The sequence below is a fragment of the Rhipicephalus microplus genome, chromosome X (assembly GCF_043290135.1).
Source record: "Rhipicephalus microplus isolate Deutch F79 chromosome X, USDA_Rmic, whole genome shotgun sequence".
Taxonomy (NCBI): domain Eukaryota; kingdom Metazoa; phylum Arthropoda; class Arachnida; order Ixodida; family Ixodidae; genus Rhipicephalus; species Rhipicephalus microplus.
The window spans coordinates 317,165,154-317,188,089 of NC_134710.1; the positions used below are offsets into that span (position 1 = coordinate 317,165,154).

The window sequence follows — 22,936 nt, forward strand, 5'->3', positions numbered from 1 at the left end:
TTATAACAGAATTCGCAGAACGCAATAATTTGCGGATTTTAAATACCTTCTACGGAAAACGAGGAAAACGCAAGTGGACATGGAGGAGCCCTAATGGCGAAAATAGGAACGAAATAGACTTTATAATGAGTGCACACCCAGGAATCGTGCAGGATGTGGAAGTGGTTGGCAAGTTACGATGCAGTGACCCTAGAATGGTATGGTATTGAATTCGCCTAGACTTGAAGAAGGAACGACAGAAACTGATACGCAAGAAGCCAATCAATGAGCTAGCAATGAGAGAAAAAAATACAGTAATTCAGAGTGTCGCTTCAGCACAGGTACTCGGCTCTTAGTGAGGAAACCAACCTTAGCGTAGATACAATGAATGATAATCTGACGAGTATCATTACGGAGTGCGCAGTAGAAGTTGGAGGCAAGGTAGTTAGACGGGACACTGGCAAGCTTTCCCAGGAAACGAAGAATCTAATTAAGAAGAGTCAAATCATGAAAGTCCCAAGTTCAACAGACAAAATAGAACTGGCAGAACATTCAAAGTTAATTGATAGGCGTAAGGTATGCAATGTAAGAAGGTATAACATGGAGAGATTTGAACACGCTCCGAAAAACGGAGGAAGCGTCAAAGCAGTGAAGAGGAAACTTGGGATAGGCGAAAGTCAGATGTATGCACTAAGGAACAAACAAGGCAAAATAACTACCAATATGGATAGGATAGTTAAAATAGCGGTGGAGTTTTACACAGATCTATACAGTAGCCGAGACAACCACGACCCTAATACTATAAGAACTAGCAGTAACTCAGACGACACCCCACCAGTAATGATAGAAGGAGTCCGAAAAGCTTTGGAGAGCATGAAAAGAGACAAAGCTGCTGGTAAGGATCAGGTGACATCAGATCTGCTGAAATATGGAGGACAGATTGTGCTGGAAAAACTAGCCACCCTGTTTACGAGGTGTCTCCTGACGGGAAGAGTATTCTTGGAAGAACGCTAACATCATCTTGATACATAAGAAAGGAGATGACAAGGACTTGAAGAATTACAGGCTAATCAGCTTGCTCTCTGTAGTATACAAGCTATTTACAAAGGTAATTGCTAACAGGGTAAAGAAAACATAAGAATTCAATTAACCAAAGGAACAAGCAGGATTTCGAACAGGCTACTCAACAATTGACCACATTCATACTATCAATATGGTAATAGAGACATGCTCAGAATATAACCAACCACTATATATAGCCTTCATAGATTACGTGAAGGCGTTTGATTCAGTATAAATATCAGCCGTCATGCAGACACTGCGGAATCAGGGCGTAGATGAAGTATATATAAACATTCTGGAAGAAATGCGCAGGGGATCAACTGCTACCATAGCGCTTCATAAAGCAAGCAACAGAATACCAATCAAGAAGGGTGTAAGGCAGGTAGACACAATCTCCGCAATGCTATTTACCGCGTGCTTACAGGAAGTTTTCAGAAGCCTAGAATAGGAACAGTTAGGGATAATAGGTAATGAAGAGTACCTTTGTAACCTGCTCTTCGCCGACGACATTGCATTGCTGAGTAACTCAGGGGACGAATTGCAACTCATGATCACGGAGTTTGACAAGGAGTGCAGAAAGGTGGGTCTTAAAATTAATCTGCAGAAAACGAAAGTAATGTATAACAACCTCGGAAAAGAGCAGCGCTTCGAGATTGGTAATAGTGCACTTCAATTTGTAGAAGACTATGTCTACTTAGGGCAGGTGATAACCGCAGAGCCGAACCACGAGCCTGAAGTAACTAAAAGAATAAGAATGGGGTGGAGCACATTCGGCAAGCACTCTCATATCATGACAGGTATATTGCCACTATCTCTGAAGAGAAAGGTATATAACAGCTGTATCTTGCTGGTGCTTAGCTACGGAGCAGAAACTTGGAAGCTTACAAAGAGGGTTCAGCTTAAATTGAGGACGACGCAGCGAGCAATGGAAAGAAAAATGGTAGGTGTAACATTAAGAGACAAGAAGAGATTAGAGTAGATTAGGGGACAAACGTGGGTTAATGATATCATAGTTGAAATAAAGAAGAGGACATGGACATGGGCCGGGCATGTAGCGCGTAGACAGGATAACCGCTGGTCATTAAGGGTAACAAACTGGATTCACAGAGAAGGAAAGCAGGTTAGGGGGAGACAGAAGGTTAGGTGGGCAGATGAGATTGAAAAGTTGGCGGGTATAAATTGGCAGCAGCAAGCACAGGGCCGGGTTAACTGGCGGAACATGAGAAAGGCCTTTGTCCTGCAGGGGACGTAGCCAGGCTGATGATGATGATGATGATTCAGTCCAGATACAGAGATGCAAGGAAAGGCAGGGAGGTTAACCAGATGTATGCCCGGTTTGCTACAATCCTGTTGGAGGAGGATTAAAGGAGGGGGGAAGACCAAGGACGACAAAGAATAAAATTGCACAGTATCAATGTCACACTTCGGGAAGCACATCCGGTCTACGGGAGCTTACTCAGGTTTTGTTGAGTTCAGACACTTGAGTAGCTATTCAGTTACTTTCTGCGCTATCGAACCACACGTCTAAGGGCCTAGTACAGTCCTCAGGAATACAGTCCAGTGTTGCCAAAGTATTGAAGCACCTTCTTGCAGACCTGAGTGTGGTTGGAGGCAGGAAAAAGAAGGTACCTCTGTGCAGCCGCAGGAAAACAGAAAACGATTGCGAAACCATGTACCGTCACGAAAAAGTAGCTCGTATGTATAAAAAAAGCCCAAAAGTGCACGTGGATTTTGTTTTGTTTGCACTTTACTTCTTATACGACGCTTCACTAGGGCACAAGAAACTTTTTTAGATACTTGAAGTTGCTGCGTGCGCGATGAAGAGTTCTATACCACGAGAGTTTTTAATTATTTCAATAAATTTGGTGAAAACATGATGTGAAGAGGTGAGCTTAAAACCTTTACCACGTGTCTCATGCAGATTTCGCAAGCACAATTCTATCCTTGCCTTCTTTTGTATTAGAGCAACTTGGCGCCGGATGATATCACACGACGCCGCAGTCGCATGAAGACGTCACGCTCACGCAAACTTACAAGCGGACGTCATGCATTCCCAACATAGGTCGTGCGTGCAGGTGGTATAGTGCCGTTTCCGCGTTCTCTGCAGCGTATGCTTCTTGTCTCTGTGCGATTGATCCCTTCGCTCACGCATGTTCGGAGAGGCGGGCATGAATCGTGTATCTTTAACACGATACAATGCGTTGTTCCGCTGGAACTGAGAAAACTAACGCAAACGAAATGAATGCCGCTCTATCTCGCATCTCGCTTGACTCAAAGTAAAGAAATAACCACCCAAGCACTTCACACAAATGGGTAACCTGCAAAATATAAAACGTGCGGTACCGGGGTTTAGGTTCAACCCAACGCTTCACTGAAGCCCTCTACAATTGTTTCTTATACATGTTCGCGCTTCTTAGTGAGGTTAGACACATGTTCGGCATGGGTTTACCTCAGTGGTAAATAAACATGCCACACATTGTGCGTCGCGTGATCGTGGTCATGAAGGAGTGTAATATGACCAGTTAAATTTGTTTCGCAATGCATTATTACAGTGTTTGTTTTCGAACTAACGGTGGTCACAGGCGTCACAGCCGAAGTGGAAGTTCCACTGGTGAGGCTCCAACATAAAGCGTGCGTTCACCATGTCGAATGCGCTCCCACAAGCTGACGCTGGTTGCCCGCAACGCCGCATGTTCGGCGTGGCGTTATAGCAAGCATTTGACATCGTGCGCCAACCCGGTGGCATGGCTTGCAGGATCCGCCAGGCATCTGCGCTTGCATTCCCGTTCGCGATTTAGCACGCCTTGAAGGTTGCCGCATCATTGGTAGGCAGTTGCTGCGCGCGGCACATCTATTTCAATCTCTCGGACGACGCACGTGTATGGTATGAGAACCGGGCAGGTATCCTAACGTCATCGGGAGACTTCAAACGCCAGCTTTTGTAATTCCTGACAGTCTGTATAAATTCCCCGTGCTGCCTTTCGGCCTCTGTTCCGCTCCGGTCCAACGAATATATTCTCGTTGACCACAAGTAGAAAAGTTAACTGCGTCCATCTCTATGATGTCGTTATCTAATGCGAATATATATATATATATATATATATATATATATATATATATATATATATATATATATATATATATATATATATATATATATAGTTTGTATCGTCCCACTGCTTGTGCACGGCAACAAACTCGTAGTGAACTATAGCCAATTTTTTACATCCTCAAGTGCAGTGCCATGAAAGGGATTGGCATCGGCGGCGTCAATAAGGTGCAATGCGTCAGCGTTGTGCCATTCGTACCGGTTGAGTTGGTGTTCGTCGGTATGATGGAAGCTGCTATGTTGTCTGGGAGCAGTCCAAACTCGGGGGCTTGTCCCCGGATCACTCTCCTGGCACGGTGCACAGAAGTGAACCCTGGTACGACGGAGGGGTAGGGTGCATAGATTATCCAGCCCGTCCACCAGTTCGTCAAGCACTAGAGGCCGTAGAGACAAGACATCAACAGCGAGACTGTGAGGCACAAACGTGTGTCGTGAACGAAGAGCCAATACACTGCGTCATTGTCTCCTTCGGCATTTTTCACTGGCCACGGCTTCGACTGTCGGGGTTCGACTGTCGAGCTGACACATTCGATAGTTCGCGCTCGTCCTGTGTTCTTTTCGTAGACCCTGTGTGCATGAGGAACGCTCCAGCAGTATCGAGTTGCTTCCCGTTCATCGTGCGACGTTCTGATTCGTTGCTATCGATTTAATTGCTTCCCGGTTGCCTCCAGGTTGGCAGCTTGCGGTCATCTCCACCAGATGCCATTGGTGTTTCTCGTTGGCGGAGCAGGACGGTCGACATTGCCGGGATCTGTCACCGAAGTGCCGATAGTGTTAGCACCAGCCGTGCTCAGTAGGCTACTATAACGAGGTGGTGTTACGGTCACTGCTTTGCGATTGGTTTTGCTGACGCGTTGAAAGTCGCTCACTGACGAATGCAACTGAGTTGTTGATGAGGATATGTGGAGATCAACTGCAATTTAGTGCAAGGCACTGAAAGTGATTGATACTTTATATCAATGAATGAACGGTGCGAACACACTGGTAATTTTATTTTGAGAGCCCTTAAAATCAGCGCGTCTTACAAAGTGAATGAAGGCCAGTGGGCGAATTGATAGATATGTGGAGTTCAACGTCCCAAAACCACCATATGCTTATGAGAGACCCTGTAGTGGAGGTCTCTGGGAATTCCGGCCGCTTGCGGTTGTTTAAATTTGACCACATGGGCATACAGCATTTTATCTTCCATTGAAAATGCAGCCGTTTCCGCCAGAATTTGATTCCGTGACGTGCGGAACAGTAGCCGAGTGCCTTAGCCATTAGAACACCACGGCGGAGAGCTGAGTTGTTTATCGATATCGTCCATACAGCACGCAAGGTTCGTGGTGTTCAGCGGAACAGCGACAGCCTGGATGGTGGGGATGACTGCGGCAGATAGACTTCGGTGATGCGATCAGAGACCTCGGCAAGTTCATTGAGAAGTAGCCTAAATTGAGCCTGCATAATTGCGTGGACATGTGGTGGAAGTTGTTGAAGCCAGAGTGCTCGCAGGACAGATACGCATGACATGTTACGCGTAAACGCGTGCATGAGACGACGGTGCTGGGACGATTTCTGCTCGGTAAGCTCTGCGGTCAGACGTTGTCACACGTTCTGTCCATCCTAGGGTGATAGACGACGCATGAGTTCAGTCTTGAGGCATTCATAATGGTTGGCCACCGGTAGGTTGGTAAGGATATCTCGGACGTCATTGGTGTAGCGGGCGTTCAGGTTCGCGACGACTTAATCATAGCGGCTCCAGTCATGTGTGATGCCTTGCAAGGAAAACTGGGCCTCAACTTGGGTGAACCAGACCTCGGGTGACTCCAACCGAAACGGCGGAAGTGTATCAGCCACATGCCAATAGGCAGCATGTGGGATACCATCTGTAGACACTCTGACGTCCTCAGCGGAGCCGGCAGGTGCGCCTGGGTTGTGAAGGCGTCGCGAAAATGTTGTTGCTGGGATTGCAGTTGCTGTTGAAGTTGTGACAGTTGCTGAAGCAGAGCGGTAAGGGCTTCTTCATCAGACAGGGTGGTGTGGTTTGTTGGGTTTCCGGGTCGGCGGATGTGGGGTGCCAAGTTGACGAATGATGAATTCCAACATGAAACGTAATGATAGTTTATTAACGTGGTAGCAGCGGCGGCTAAAACATGCCTACCCAGAGCTCTAAGGGTTCGAGAAAACATTCATTAAACGAGATATGCAGCTTGGGTTCTAGAGCCAGCAGTGGTGACGTAAGCCTCCGGTGAAACTGCGGTGGCGCTGTCTCTTATGGAAAGCGTGTGGCAGCAAGTGGTCGCGTCACGCCGGGCAATCCAGTGAGCAGACAGAGGCTGCGCAGGTTTGCGCGCATTAGTCGCCAAAATTTTATGGTTTAAAGCTAGTCACCCACTACAAAAGGCGCACACGTTACTGTGCCTATTTCCACGTAGTCGGCCATGTAGTGGGTGTAAAGCAAGTTTGGAAAGATTTCACTCACTAAGCGCTTGAAGCACGCACTAGAAACAGGATATCGCTGTCATGTTCAACTCTTATAGGCGAGGCTTAAGAGTTCCCCATTTTTTTTCCCTCAACGCTTCTTTCGGGCGCTCCGCACTGTCTTCCGGTCATGACTGACGTAGTGAGAGCTCGGAGCAAACTCGTGTTCCACAGAAGCTCGGGTCATGCCACGTAGCACCCCAAGAGAGACTGGACGGCGGCGTCGAGCAGCTTTCACGTAGCGAGTGCCCGTGCGAAAAGTGGTCCTTTATCTGACGTTACAGGCGAGACGGCGCCACGCAGAGATCTCGGGTCGAACGAGATCCGCCTCGCGAACCGCAGCGCGCCTGCCATGCACTTGTGCAAGAAAGTCATTCTAGGCTATTTCACTTCACTTGTTCTCATGAGTACTTTCTTACTGCTAATGCAAAAACCACGCATATTACTAGCTAAAACTTCTTTACTCTTACTTAAAATGTTCTGTTTCGCCTAGAAGTGGTGTCGAAATCTTTGCTGAAATTAGCCAAGAACTTCAGATATTCAACTGGAAACCAGTGGCAGGAACGTGCGTCGGTATAATAAAGCAGAACCACCGACCTTATGATGCACACCGTCACACAATACTTGACGTCGCTGAAATAAGCGAACGCTTTGGATTTGTGTGTTTTGTTTACCATGCAATGTCCACATGTATAGATACTTTCTGTAACAAAAAGCTGTGTGTCTGAGCATATTCTGCTTTGTTGAAGTGTTATCTATGTCCACTGTCTTTGAGAATAAATATCTCTAAATGGACTCGCAAGCCAAATTTTCTCAGTGCGCGTAGCTTAGATTTATTTTTTTAGGCTGTAGGCAAAAGTGGGTTGACTGGTGCCAAAACCGTGTAGCCAGGCTATGTTGCCCGAGCCACTCTGCGTCAGCAAATAATATGATACCTGAAATGCAACTAGGACACTGCTTTATATTGTCGAATGCCTTGACTGTAATTATCACGAAAGAGCTTTCACCCAGAAAATTTTATCAACGTGGATATGTCTTGAAAATTTGTGGGTACAACTTGTCACTTCCAATTAGTGCCGTAAGAAATTAACAAAAATGTAGTCAGCCAAAGCTCCCTAATTGTGTGATTATGTGTTTAGATTTTTCGCGCACTTGATTAATACCCTCTGTTCGCAGTTATAGAGCACAAGAACCAGATCTGTGCTACCTGGTTTTTAAAAAAAGTCATATCACCTAAAAGATTTTCGTATAAGTTGTATAGTTGCGTTCGCGGTATTTGCGAGAATAAAGACCAGGCTTCTTTTACCTGGTTTGCAAATAGGCACGTCGCCATTAATCCTTCCAAATCTGCACACGGGCATTTGACCGTTCTGTTTTATCTGAAGCTCATGGTACGGCTTGCAGGTGACATTCAGCACGTCGTTAGGCATCATATTCATGACTTCTGGCTTGCCACCCGGTACGTGAACGTTCCTGCAAGGCTCTGCAATGAACAATATGAAAATAGTGATTCATTAGAGAGATAAATAATTCTTCTCTCATGCACCAGAGCATTTTAGTCTTAATGTAGCCCTGTGGTAAACTGTTACAGAGACGTCATATACGAAGGGTGGCGCAAGGAAGCCCTCCCATTCTCCCACTTCCAACAAACTAGCCTACAGCTCAAATCAACCAGCATGATCCCCTTGCACGTTTTTCTTAATATAAAGAACTATGCAATATTTTTTATATGACGTCCTGTATTTCCAAAAGGCAGAAGTGTTGCCGCTGGTAGCTATCCTTTTTTGTAGACTAGTTGGTTTATACTTGAAAAATCCACTTGCTGCGCAACTTGAAGCGCAACGACAACAGAACTGCGCTATTTCCTGTCTCCCTTCTCGTTTTTCTTCAAGTTTGTGCAGCAAGTCAATTTTTCACGCTGGTAGCTATTTTGTGCTAAACTGATCTCTTCACAAAACCGTGAGGTGGCGAAAAAATTGAGTTTGGCACCATTGACACTTTATGGTTAACTTTTACGTCTGTTTTTGTGCATTAGGTACACAGTTTTAAAATCATTGGCAGATAAAACAAAGTATTTCCCAGATGTTCTGCCGTGTCAGCTGATGCACTTGCACGTCCACCCTCCACCAGCAAGCTGGTGCGTATCGAGGCACCCTGCACGGCACGCCAGTGAATACATAATGGCGAAGTTGCGTGCACATTGGCAAATATGTAGCTATAGGACTGTGCTCAACCTATTCGCTATCTATGCAGATGCTGCGATAGAGGTCCCGACTCAGATGCTTAGTGCATGTTTTCGTTTGAACTTGACAAAACAGGTATCTGCAAAAAAAAGCTGGACTGTTCATCTTAATCAATTTCGCTATCTGAAGCTGGGCTTGTATTGTGTGCGCTACAATAATAAAATTTAATCAGCAACTTCACAAAAAAGTTACTTCCAACTTATATCATTCGTTCCGGTTCGTTGGCTGAAACGTTCCAAATTGACCCTGTAAGTGGCAAGAACTAGCTTTGTCTGTTATACGTAAACTATATGCGTAGTGCATTCAATTTATTGAATTTGATTCATTTATATGTAACGTTTTTAAACGAGAAGCATTTCTTAGCGAACTTCGGGGACTTTGAGCATATCTATCTATCTATTTATCTATCGATCATCTAGCCGGCTACGTTTCGATGTTCTCGTGGTCACCCCCTTAACTTGGCGTGAACCAAAATTAGCATGGGAGGGTAACATGGTTGGACGAATATGACGCGCTGCTCAAGACCTAAATAATGTCACAATCCCGTCCCGTACGTCGTTAAACACGACCCACCAGACAGTGGCACATGCCCGCGGGCGGGTATGTGCCGCTGGTATCCGGGTATGTGCCACAGGAAACTGCCACTTAGTATTTACCCAGAAACGACAAGAACACACACGAGCAATTTTAACGTGCGAGCGTTAAGAAATAACCAAAATTGCTAGCATCAACCCAACGAATGCAAAGAATAAATGCCAAGGTCGCAGCTGGAATCAAACCCAGGCATTCTGCGTGGCAAAGAAATATTTTACCAGAGAGCTACGCCAGATCTCGGAACTTCGTTTCAAATAGACGTTAATCTTCGTAAAACGTCAATGGTGAATGCAGTACTGCCTATCCAATTTTATAAACATTACACATGTGCTCCTTTCTACATCCGTCACGTCGGGTTAACGTCCCTTGTGGTTAGTTGCCATGCGCTGAAGTTGATTCAATTGGCAGTGTTCAGGGCCAGCATCCTCGCAAGCATCAGCGCTTCATATCAGCTTCTGGTGTTGCTAATACGTATGTTCCAGTTGGCATCGTTGTGGAAGTGCAAATAACTGATTATATAAACATCTGCAACTCTCCAACATGTGCCTATGCGTGCAACGTTTGTTCATATATTTAGCGTCATTTCATGGCGTGTCACACAATAAAAAATTGCAGCACGTTCACCTTCTCTCCGCATGCTTCGCATAACGTCGATTCCCAGGTACGTGGGAACTGCTGAATTTCGAATGTGAAGCATTTCTTAGCGAACTTCGGCTGCGTTTTTAGCGCGGAGTGAAAGGAAGACGCAATGAACTGTGATCCTATTTCTATGATCTTCATCAATCAAAACGGTATTATTTATTGATCATTGGTAAAAACTCCCCTCATAATACTTCTTCCGTTGAATTTCGCATAAAATCTGGCAATGAAACTAAACGGCATAGCTACTTTGGCTACATTTAGCTTGTGTTTTGCCCACTATTCAAATCCCCCAGTGGTGACCCTGTGAAGCGGCTACATTCTGTATTTAATGAATGCCTGAAAGCGGACACTTACCACACTGACTGTCTGCCGAATTACGCTTTTTCGTAGCTCAAATCAAAATGACTTCTCGTTGGCTAGTGAAAGATATAGAAGGTGAATGGCAAGACCGCGTTTCGAGATGCCTATGCACACATTACCGGGTGTCAGGTCGGGGAACACCTCTAACCGTTAGCAAGGCAGGTGGGTGCATGACAGCACTAGGTATAGAGCACGACTTCTTTGATACTGTCCTGCTAGATCAGAGTTTTCAGCTCGTACGCTCGTATTCGCGAAAACTACAAATGCCGCCCGCATCTTCCCTTGGGGGGACCCCGAGTAAATGAGTCGCAAAGTAGGTGGTCATCGCGTGAATGTTGCATAATTGGGTATGGTTCAGGAATACTTCATTAGTATTTCGTTTTTATTAATAGTATTTATTGAATGAAGGAGAAGCGTTGCCTTTAACGTCAAGTGAAGCCAAGTAAAGACGCCCTTGACTGAATTCTTAACACGCGATCCAGTGCCTACATATAGACGTCAGTCTCTGCCCAGGCGGCGCTGCGAAAAATGCCGCCACCAGCGCTTCATCGCCACACCAGTCATAAACGGGTAGTGCACGAAGAGCCATCCGCAAGCGAACGTGCATAGGCCCTCCTCTAACGTTGGCCTTTAGGCACGGTTTCCTGAATATCAAGGACCAGACAAGCTTCTTCCTTCAATCCAGCCTCGCTTCATAAAAGTAGGAAGTTCATCAAAACGAAATGCAGGCACAGTGTAAAAGATGTTTCATTTATTTCGGCGTGCTGCAACTGGTAATTTAAGTGCAAGCGAGCATCGCATGACATCGAGTTAGAGGCAAGCACTCCGACGTTACACACCAAATGAGGTCCTTGTTAAAGGCTAGCTATTCCTAGGAAACTATAGACGAAAAATGTCCTGTTTCTTGACTATATCTAGGACCTAAAGCGGGACCTGATTAAGAATGCAACGCCTAAATGCGTTATAATTGGGTATACACATGATGATAAAGCAATGAAGTACATGCAAGATCAATCTATGCGAGCAGGGGCACGAAGCTTGCTTTATCCGAGACGAATGACCCCGGTTCTTTTTGCTTTGCAGTTGAATCCTCCATCGATATCTCACTCCTGTGCATTGAACTGTTTTTTACGCATGCTCGAATGCTCTGTTGACGGTTGTCTTCTGTTTGCATATGCTATAAATGAGCATACATTCTTGTCCACTTTTTCAGTGTGCAACGAAAGGCAAAGCCAATGCCTCCAAGATAGCTCCGGTAACTGCGACCAACGGTAAAAAAAAAGGAACTGATTGTGGTCGCAATCATTTTGCGATTTACCTGTATGACGCGCGTGTTCCCATTTCCTAGTTAAAGCCTGGGCATAGAGCCTTTGGAGCCCTACGTGCGTAATGCTGTGTGGTGGCGACAACTTCAGAATATCGGGGTCACGGCGCGGGCGGTGTTTTTCGCGGGCGTCACCTGTCTACCGTTGCACGTCGCGCACCACAGTCAGAGGGTTTGTTAAACTTCATAATCAAAGTTACCATGGTTCTCGGTCAAGCATACTCAAAACAATAACAGGAGACCTACATTATCACACTTACTCAAGCGAACGGCTCTGGAGAAAGCGTGTAATACGCTGACCCAACACGTTCGCAACGGCCTGTATTTAGCGCTCTAGCCATTCTGATTTGCGAAAGCTGTGGAAATAAGTAAAACTGAAGTCGTTTACGTCCGTGGCAATTCACAGTGCAACAGTAGTGCAGACAGGGGTCTTTTTTTCGTAGAGCGTGGAGCTTTAACGTCTACTCTTGTTTTCGCCGTCGTTCAGGTAAGTGTGGTTAACCAGCAAGCACTTCACGGTGGTTCGGTAACGCGTCCGACTAGCAGAGAGAAATTCGTGGCTCTTTTTCTGAGTATTTATTGCGCAAATACATATACTGTTTCGCTCAATCGTTGTTTTGCACGCTGTAGTTGCACCTGGTCGCGCAGCAAACTGTGACGACAGGTGGCGCTGCGTGTCCGCAAAACTCCAGGGTTTGACATCTATACGGGCGGCCATTGAACGGTAGTGGAGCGCAAGCTGTCGTTTTCTTTCTTTTTTTACTAACAGACATTGCCTGGTCGACTTTGCGAGGCGACAGAGGGATGGGAGCGACAGTTAGACGGGTGCCTTCGTGAGCCGGCACGAGACGCGAGCATGCGACACGAGACGCGATTATGCACAGTGGGGATGTGGGCGGCACCACCAACGACGCCGAAGTGCGACATGGGGCTACTAAGAAATGCTCCTCATTTAAAATAACCCTATAAAGCTGCGTTCAATAGATTCCGGTGAATATGTTCTCCGAAAATGCGATTATTCGGCAGCTACGTACAGCACTTCGAGAAAGAGTAATCGTGTGATGTGTTCTGCAGCACAAAACACTTGTAGCGCCTCAATGCGCCGCTCGTCAAGGAAGAAGAAGTTGGCGTTTGGGCCGCGCGGCGGGTGCAGCGCGATAATAAAAAAAATCAGTTCGAAAACTGAACGCTGTCAGGGCTGGATCTTTCCCGTGTTAGCTCCGACAGTTAATGGTGACCCGATATGGAACACACAGCCCCGATCATCCCGCATGAATCCCGCCGGCTCTTCCACCAATCCTACCGGTCCTGACGCCCAAGAAGATGCCAGACCTAGCGGTGCTGCAGTCGCTGCGATTCAACATGTCAACCTGCCACCATTTTGGCCCAACAGCCCCAGCACACGGTTTCTGCAGGTTGAGGCGCACTTCCGTCTACGGCAAATCACGAGCCAACAGACCAGGCACAGACAGCTGGTATACTGCTTACCTCCGGACGTAGCCGACGACTTAGCTGATATTTTAGCGTCGCCGCACCCGAGCCATCCCTACGACACGTTGAAGGCAGCTATCATTTCCCGCAAGTCCGAGTTCGAACACAGCAGACTCCAACAGCTCATCACGACTGCTCATCACGCCCTTGTCAGGCGCCTGCTCAACAGGTCATCACGCCCTTGTCAGGCGCCTCGACTGCTCATCACGACTGCTCAACAGCTCATCACGCCCTTGTCAGGCGCCTCGATGACTTCGTACCTGCGCATCGTCAACCGTCATCCAGGTTCCAGAAACACAGTCGCTCCTCGACGCCCCCACGTTCTCCGGAACTTCGGCCACCCGACGCGCCGCGGGACGTTTCATCCTCAACCGTGTGCTGGTACCACCACCGATTCGGTGCCTCTGCTCGCAAGTGCACTCGCCCGTGCTCCTGGTCGGGAAATGCGACGACCGGCCACTGACGGCGGCAAGTGGTACTGGTCGAAAGTCATGCCGCCTTTTCTATGTTTCTGATAAGATCACTGGCGCTTGCTTCCTAGTCGACACAGGAGCCCAGGTTAGCGTCATCCCGGCCTCGTGTGCAGATCGCCGTCGCAATGAACAGACCTGCCCGCTCCAAGCGATCAACAATTCTGCCATTCGCACATACGGCCAACGCTCTCTTACACTTGACCTTTGAGTACGCCGTACGTTCCGCTGGATTTTCATCCTCGCTGACGTCTCGCAAGCTGTTCTTGGAGCTGACTTCCTCGGTTTTTTTAACCTTGCTGTGGACATGCATGCTCATCGCCTCATTGATCTCAACACCCATTTCTCCATCAACGGTGTACTCTGTACTTCCTCGCCAACGGGACTGCGAGCTCTCACACCTGCTTCGCCGTATGCAAAAATACTCGGCGACTTTCCCAGCATCGCGAAGCCGCACACCAGAGAGTCGCCGGTGAAGCATTCCATCACTCACCACATTGTGACCACTGGACCTCCCGTTTTTACACGACCCCGTCGACTATCTGGAGAACGCCTCGCCATCACCCGCCGTGAGTTTGAGCACATGCTTGAACTCGGTATTGTGCGGCCTTCCTCCAGCAACTGGGCGTCGCCACTCCACATGGTGCCGAAGAAAGATCCTGGCGACTGGAGACCGTGTGGGGATTACCGCGCTCTCAATGCCCACACCTTACCAGACCGCTATCCACTTCCTCACATACAGGATTTCACATCGAATTTGGCTGGGTGCACAATCTTCTCTAAGATTGACTTAGTGAATGCTTACCATCATATTCCTGTAGAACCCGCCGACATTCCGAAGATGGCCATCACCACCCCATTCAGTCTGTTTGAATATGTGAGGATGCCTTTTGAATTGCGCAACTCTGCACAGACCTTTCAGCACACTATCAACAAGGTCACGCGAGGTCTCAATTTCGTATTTGCCTACCTTGATGACCTCCTTGTAGCAAGCTAATCCGGCCCTGAGCATGAAGCCCACCTGCGCACCCTGTTGCACCACCTGGATGATTACGGCCTCGTAAATAATCCCAACAAGTGCATCTTCGGCGTCGCTACAATAGAGTTTCTAGGCCACCTTGTCACTCCAAAGGGTATCCAACCACTCGCCAGCAAAGTGAAGGATATTCAAGACTTTCCACCACCGACTTCACTGAAGAGACTCCGAGAATTTCTGGGCCTACTAAACTTCCATCGCCGCTTTCTTCCAAAGTGCGCCACATTCCTAAAGCCCTTGACCGACCTATTAGCTAAAAAGAAAGACCCGGCTGCGCCGCTGGAGTGGCCCAAGGACGTTGCATCTGCCTTCGGCATTGCCAAGAAGGCTCTGCAGACGCTACCATGCTCATATATCCCGTCACTGATGCCCCAATTCGTCTCATCACCGATGGATCAAGCGTGGCAGTTGGCGCCGTTCTCGAGCAGCACGTATCCGGTTGGCAGCCCCTTGGGTTTTTCTCGCAAAACCTGAAACCACCAGAGGCAAAATACAGTACGTTTGCTCGAGAACTCTTCGCGGTATACCTCGCCATCAAACATTTTCGTCATTTATTGGAGGGCCGGAACTTTTACGTCGTTACAGACCACAAGCCCCTGACGTTTGCCTTCTATCGCAATCGCAGCAATTATACTGCACGGGAGATCTGTCAACTATGCTTTATTTCCGAGTTCCTTGTGGATCTCAGACACGTACATGGGCCGGAAAATGCTGCTGCTGATGCACTATCCCGCATCGATGCCTTGTTGACCCAGCCACCACTAGACATGGAAGAGCTAGCAGCTGCCCAAAGCAACGATCCTGAGCTGCATCGTCTTCGCTCTTCATCCACGTCTCTATCGTTCACGGAGTACCCGCTTCCATTTTCAACCTCATTAATAACGCGCGAAACGTCTACGGGTGTCTCTCGGCCCTTCGTGCCTTCAGCTTTTCGTCGAGCAATTTTTGATCAATTGCACAGCATGAGCCATCCTGGTATTCGTGTGACCCAGAAGCTAGTCACATCTCGTTTCCTTTGGCCAAGCATCAATGCTGATGTCCGACGCTGAGCGTGAACCTGCCTTGAGTGCCAGCGCGTTAAAGTTCACCGTCACACTGTCACGGCAACATCCCCGTTTCGGCCTCCAGACGCAAGGTTTTCTCACGTCCATCTCGACATCGTCGGTCCTCTTCCGTCATCGCAAGGAGCCTGTTACCTGCTGACATGTGTGGATCGCTTCACCAGATGGCCGGAAGCGTTTCCCATTTCCGACATTACAGCACCAACAGTTGCCAAGGCTTTCACAAACGGCTGGGTGTCGTGCTTTGGATGCCCCTCTGTCGTCACCACTGATCGCGGTCGTCAGTTTCAATCAGCCCTTTTCACCGCACTTGCCAATATCCTGGGCATTCGACACATCCACACAACTGCCTACGATCCTTCCGCCAATGGCATGGTCGAACGGCTTCATCGACAACTGAAAGCTGCCCTCACTGCTCACCAGCCAAGGGAACGTTGGCTCGACCACCTCCCCTTCGTACTTCTGGGCATCCAATCAGCATTGAAAGTGGATCTCGGCTGCTCATCAGCAGAACTAGTCTATGGCGTTTCCCTGCGTCTTCCAGGAGAATTCTTCGAGCCATCATCGCCACCTTCCACTCACGATGCCTCCACGTATATTCGAGAGCTGCGCACCACGTTTCGGGACCTTGCTCCTGTGATTCCTGCCGACCGACACCTCCAGTCTGTCTTCGTCAGTCAGGATCTGCATGACTGCAGTCACGTCTTCGTTCAGCGTCACCAAATACGGCCACCACTAACATCAGCCTATGATGGCCCATTCCGTGTACTCCATCGTACAGCTAAGACGTTCACGCTGGACATCAATGGCCGTGAAGACGTCGTGGCTGCTGATCGACTGAAACCTGCGTATATCGCCACTCTCGCGGCCGCGGGATTTCAATCTAAAGTCTGGATGCCAAAATCCAAGCATGTCCACTGGGCGACTCCTCTGGGGATTCCTACGGCTCTCGCTCTAAGGGGGGGGGGGGGAGCCCTGTAGCGCCTCAATGCGCCGCTCGTCAAGGAAGAAGAAGTTGGCATTTGGGCCGCGCGGCGAGTGCAGCGCGATGATAAAAAAAAATCAGTTGGAAAACTGAACGCTGTCAGGGCTGGATCTTTCCCGTGTTACCTCCGACACACTTATTCAGGTGTGCCAGAAATTCACTCTCGTGTACGTACGTGTGAAGCGTCAAGTGGCAGAGAGCCGCCAAGCATTGACGGTGGCTTGTTTGCGGGGCCGAACCCCGTTCCCTCCCTCCGCGCTGCTTTGCTCAACTGAGCCTTCGTTTGTTCTCCGAATTACTCAGTCGCTCCTTACGAGCGACTGAGTAATTCAGACTGAGTAACTACACACCGACCCGAAGGCGATAGTAGGTGCGTGTAAAAATCTTACGACGGCTTTCAAAAATGTCTTTCTTGTTGCACTTTGCAAGATTTTCTTGAACATTGCAAATCCTTTATTTGTAGCATGGTACACAGGTGCACACTCGTTCCACACACTTTTGTTCAGACCCACCCCGCTGTGGTGCTCTAGTGGCTAAGGTACTCGGCTGCTGTCTCGCAAGTCGCAGGATCAAATCCCAGCTGCTGCGGCTGCATTTTCTATGGAGGGGAAAATGCTGTAGGCCTGTGTGTTCATATTTAGGTGCACGTTAAAGAATCCCGGGTGGTCGAAATTTCCGGAGCCCTACACTAGGGCGTCACTCATAATCATTAGGTGGTTATGGGACGTTAAACGTCACATAACAATCATCAATTTGCTGTTCAGACCCCATGGCCATAAGAACAGCTGTAGGAACACTGCGGATCTAGCAGTGTGGCACAAAGAATAGAGGCTGTCATCTTCCAGTGTGTGTGTGTGTGTGTGTGTGTGTGTGTGTGTGTGTGTGTGTGTGTGTGTGTGTGTGTGTGTGTGTGTGTGTGTGCGTGCGTGCGCGCGCGTGTGTGTGTGTGTGTTTCGGTTGCTTCATCAATTGCGCGCTGTGAACTTCAATGCGGCGTTCGTTTTTCTATCATCGGGTCGTCGGGACCTACCAAAATAAATTTGTTCTAGAAGGCCATCAGAGGCCAAAAAAGACGATGTGCGTTCGGCGCCTTCGTTGAGAGGAATCGACTGATCTCAATACGGACGCTCGAGTCTTTACCACCCGTTTTCCGTTATTCTTTAACCTTTTTCTGCCTTGCGAGATTGGTGCACGCGATTACGAGTGGCAGCGAAAACTTAAGACGAAACGCAGCGCGTGTGTGCGAAGTAGTACGCGATAGGTGCGAGAACCTTTCGCTTTCGGAGACGCTTGTCCGCTTATCACTTTTGCGACATTTCGCATATCGCGTTATGCCGGGATTATTTCTTCCACTGCGCAGAGTTGAGCTTGTTAAGCTGTTTGCGGGGCTGCAGTTTTCTTTGCACGTGTGGTGAACTTCACAACGGCGTCATTGGTATGGTTACGTGTCGTGGCGTGTCGTGAGTCGCGGCATGTGCGTTTCAGGTCTCGTACCGAAGCGAGGCAGACTAGAGGAGCAACAGCCTCCATTTTTTGTGCCGCATTGGTAGATTTGCAGTGTTCCTCCGGCTGTTGTTTAACCTGTGGTGTAAACAAACGTGTGTGGAACGAGTGTACCTGTGTACCTTGCTACGGATGGTGGTTTGGCTGGCAAAGAAGGGCGATCGAGCGATTCACAGAAGGCACGGAGGCAAAGATCATGTGATTCGGAGAATACGCTGAGTGGAGAACTGAGCAAAGGAGCGCGAAGAGGGGAATTCGGGCACGGCGGAGAAGCCCCCGTCCCTGAGGGCCGGTAGCGCTTCACAAGTACACGAGTAGGCGCTTTCTGCACATCTGAATGAGAGTTTCTGGCTGCAGAACGTATCATACGACAACATTTTCTAAAGGCGCCGATTGTAGCTGCTTAATGACCGTAGTTTTCTTGAAAGTATTACACACAGTTTTATGGACTTATTTTTAGATTTCGTGATTGCAAGCGTAGGAGTCGAAAATTGTATTAAAGGGGGTCGTATCAACGAGGTTCTGCTGTGTGTCATTCGGAATACACGACGCTCTGAAGGCGGATGCTTTGCCAATTTTATACGCTCGCGGTTCTCTTACAAGGTGTAGAACCTGAAGATAGAATATTTTTCGTCCCTTATACTAGCGACTTTTCTTCTCTGTACAGCCGATAGGTAGGACTGACAGTATATGCATAAATAAAGCATTATAGCCCCCTTCTTTTTTTTTTATTAATGACAGTCACCCGCAACGCATGCAGCAAATGCACTCACGTTCTTTGCACCAAGGGCCCGGGGGGTCCCATAAGCCCCCCTGACAGCGGAGTGGCTTCTGATGTGGGTTGTCAATGCCGTGAAGGAGCTCATACCCTGCTTTGCACTGAACGAAAAACCTTTCCTCAAATTGAGTCACTCTTGTTCCAGGCTGCACTTCAACCTGGACAAAATCATTCAAGCCAAAAGTACGTGTGAGTTTTACAAGTACATGACGAAAAGATTCAATCACTTGCCCAGTCTCGCAAAAGTTAGCCGCTGCATTAGCACACCAGTGCAGTAGAGGTTCGATTGCGGAGATTATGCAAAGTCAGTCGAAGCAGTGTCTCTATGTGTCTATAAATGATTATGTTAACAACAAACATTATCAATAAAAATAATAATAATAATAATAATAATAATAATAATAATAATAATAATAATAATAATAATAATAATAATAATAATAATAATAATAATAATAATAATAATAATAATAATAATAATAATAATAATAATAATAATATATTGATAATGATAATATTAATATTAATAATAATAATAATAAACGATTCAATGTTTCTAGAGTTACACCAAAGCATACGTAAAACGGTACAGCTAGCCAGTGTTTATAAGCAACGAACACACCGCGAGGAGCACTTCTTATACGCTGTCGCAGTAGTATGTTCATGACATGAAAAATTTCCAGCGTTTAAAGCACCTTTGCTGTGAAGATAAAGTACTATATACATAAGACGATTGCGTGAATTGGGCATTGTTTGTCCGGCATACTACTACTAGTCACGGGCAAAAAATAGAGCAAAATGGGAAATTAGAACAAATTGGTGCTATGCAGATACATGGTTGCTGTCTGTGTACGAGTGGAATTTTCGTAGTATTTGTTGATGATGTAGTTACTAAATATTAACTATTTAAAACAAATTTTTCGGATATTGCATGCTACTCAAGCAGCTACCCACACACATTCTATTGCTTTATAACAGCGACTAGCTTGTGTGTGACTTTGTCCGTCATACTCTTATAAACTGCGCTGCTCTCTTATGGGCTCTCTTCAACAGCCCGATTCAAATCCGGGAGATTATGAAGTTTAATCGACTTAATTGGCTCAATTGGCACATCTGTGCATATTTTTTTTCTTAAGAATACTCTTGGGCAAGATTGATAATCATATTGGTAGTTCAGCGAACTGGGAGCGCGGGGGTAAACACAGACACAAAGCAAAGAGGAGGCACACAGCACGAGCTCCTCTTTGCTTTGTGTCTGTGTTTACCCTCGCGCTCCTAGTTCGCTGAACCACCATGAATTACCAACTAGCCAACCTTTCTATCCTATCGATAATCATAATATTGATAATCATATGCACTATATGCATACCCACGCTCTCTGACAAATGTTTTTAGGCGTGAACATCTCCAGAACAATAGATTAGGTGGGAAGGAAGTGGTCAAGACATCAAGTTTAGTACCTTCAAATTTTAAAGCTTCCAGTTTTCTCCATATTTATTATCTGGTCGAGAATTTCAGACATTTGTGACGCATATATAAAACATAGACAAGGACACTTGTGTTCTAGCGCTGACATTGGAGCTGCATGGCAATCCTCGAAACCACAAGACCATCTTCTCAGGCTACTTCATTGGCAGCCAGGCGCCGGGAGGCACAATTTTTCACACAGGTGTTCTTGCTTCTCAGGCTTGAAATTCAAAGATTTACACTTGAATAAATTCAATAAAACGTCGAATAAGAAACAACTGTGCGGCAGAAGCAGAGACAGTGAACACAGCGGTGGCTACTAAACTGACGTTCATTTCGCGGAAATGTCTCCTGCTAAGCCCGTATAATCCGTGCCCCTCCACGGTGGTTTAGTGGCAAAGGTACTCAGATGCTGAACCGCATGTCGCGGGATTGAATCCCGGCTGCGGCGGCCGCATTTCCAATGGAGGCGGAAATGATGTATGCCCGTGTGCTCAGATTTGGGTGCACGTTAAAGAACCACAGGTGGTCGAAATTTCCGGAGCCCTCCACTACGGCGTCTCTCATAATCATATGATGGTTTTGGGACGTCAAACTTCACATATCAATATCAACCCGTATCATCCGCAAGGCCACCCTACTAGATCACTGCATCAGCCTTATCTATGCAAGACACCACTTTTTAGGAAAGTCGCTCTCTTCCCTTATCAAAAGCCTGAAAAATCAAAAAGAACATGGTGGTTATGCTTTACGTCACCGTAGCTAACACAGTTTGAAAAAGATTGCTGCCAGAAACAATATCAGATTGGTCTGTTGTGCAACAAGCAAGCTTGCAGGTTTTTGAACAAGGGTTGAGCAGCGCGGCGCACAAAGCAGAGTTTGCAACATCAAATGTGACAAGAAATACTGCACATGTGACACATGTGTGGTGTATAGCATTCCACTTAGTCGAGATAAGCAATACATTAAAAAATCTCATCGATGCATTAACGTTCGTTTGCAGGAGCACGCAAATCTTCCACCATCTGGCACTGGTGGTAACCTTCAGCTACCTTGCAAACAGCGAGGTTGTACACCCATGTTTGGAAATGTATCCATTATAGTTAAGACTATGACGCAGAGTGAAAGGAGTGGTCAAGACATCAAGTGTAATAACTTCAAGTTAAAACAAGTCCTGCTTAAAACTTATTTGGGGCGTACCATATTTGAAAAACTTGGCCTGGAAAATGCCTAAGTGCAGCTACTGTGTTTTTGACCCGAAAAAAGCGTGACTTTCTTGAACAGTGGTGACTTGCATGGATAGGATTAACGCAGTGATTTAGTTGAATACCTTTGCGCATGCTCTGTACGAACTTGGAAGAAGGGATGTTTTCGAAATAACCGTAGCTGTAGCATTGCACGTACGCGTCCGCTTCAGCTACGGGAGGTGCGGGGTTCGATCCCCAGTGCCGGCCGGCCACCCACCGGTAGCTAAACAGAGTACAGGTGTGCTTCGAGGGGCTGTGACGCGTCGCCCCAGCGGTGAAGCTTACTCTGCCTGGATACTCCCAACACGCGGCGTGGGGACCCCGGATGTTTTCGAAATAAACAGCAGCTGACCTTCTGCGACGAACCATACGGTTCATTAAAGACGTGCTGCGCCAAAACGCCTTATTTGAATTGGTAGAGGTGCCGGGTACGCTACCGTCGTCCTGGAACTTCGCAACCACACGTTCTTTCCAGTTGATTTCATGGCGCCAGACAATGACGACCAGCCTGACCCTCCCCTCCCCCCCAGGCAACAACCGCTCCAACTGTTGTTTGCTCCGGGCCTCTTTGGCAGCGTGACCCTCCTCTCTTTAGTGGTACTGAAGACAAAAACACGGAAGACAGACTTGATGAGTACAACCTTGCAAGCAAACACAACAAATTGGATGATGCGCACAAGCTTACCAGCGTCATCTTCTACTTGACTGACGCCGCCAAAGTGTGGTTGCGTAACCACAGCACTGACCTTCCTACCTCGCCAACCTCCAAAACGGCCTTCGTTCAACTTTTCAACCGTCCGGAACTTCGGAAATTGCGTACTGAACAGCGCCTGCGAGGTCGAGCACAATAAGAGGGCAAGAGCGTCACCAGTTACATTAAAGATGTGGTCGCCCTTTGCAGGCGCATCTACTCCTCGGTGACGGAGGCGCAGATGATAAAGCATATCCTGAAAGGTGTCTGACGACGCCTTCCAGATGCTCATCGCTAAAACTCCGCCAATGGTAGCCGACGTCATACAGCTGGGGCAAAGCTATGACGAACTCTGGAAGCAACGGGAATCTACTTGTCACGCCACTGCATCAGGTGTAACTATAGCAAGCCGTCAGCGTTTCGAAGAAGACGAA

The 22,936-nt window shown here is 47.4% G+C and overlaps 1 protein-coding gene across 7 annotated transcripts in view; it reads right to left on the reverse strand.

Annotated features, from left to right (window-relative positions):
* The window catches only part of LOC119162101 (sushi, von Willebrand factor type A, EGF and pentraxin domain-containing protein 1), a 398,489-nt gene that overhangs the window by 217,687 nt on the left and 157,866 nt on the right, over positions 1-22,936 (reverse strand). For 6 of the 7 annotated variants that reach the window (XM_075879537.1, XM_075879536.1, XM_075879535.1 and 3 more), the window contains exons 8-9: positions 19,093-19,255; positions 7,917-8,093 (exon numbers count right to left, since the gene is read on the reverse strand). In XM_075879537.1, coding sequence (XP_075735652.1) covers positions 7,917-8,093; positions 19,093-19,255 — 340 coding nt within the window. The remainder of the gene's footprint in view (positions 1-7,916; positions 8,094-19,092; positions 19,256-22,936) is intronic. The other variant, XM_075879532.1, reaches the window with a different exon arrangement.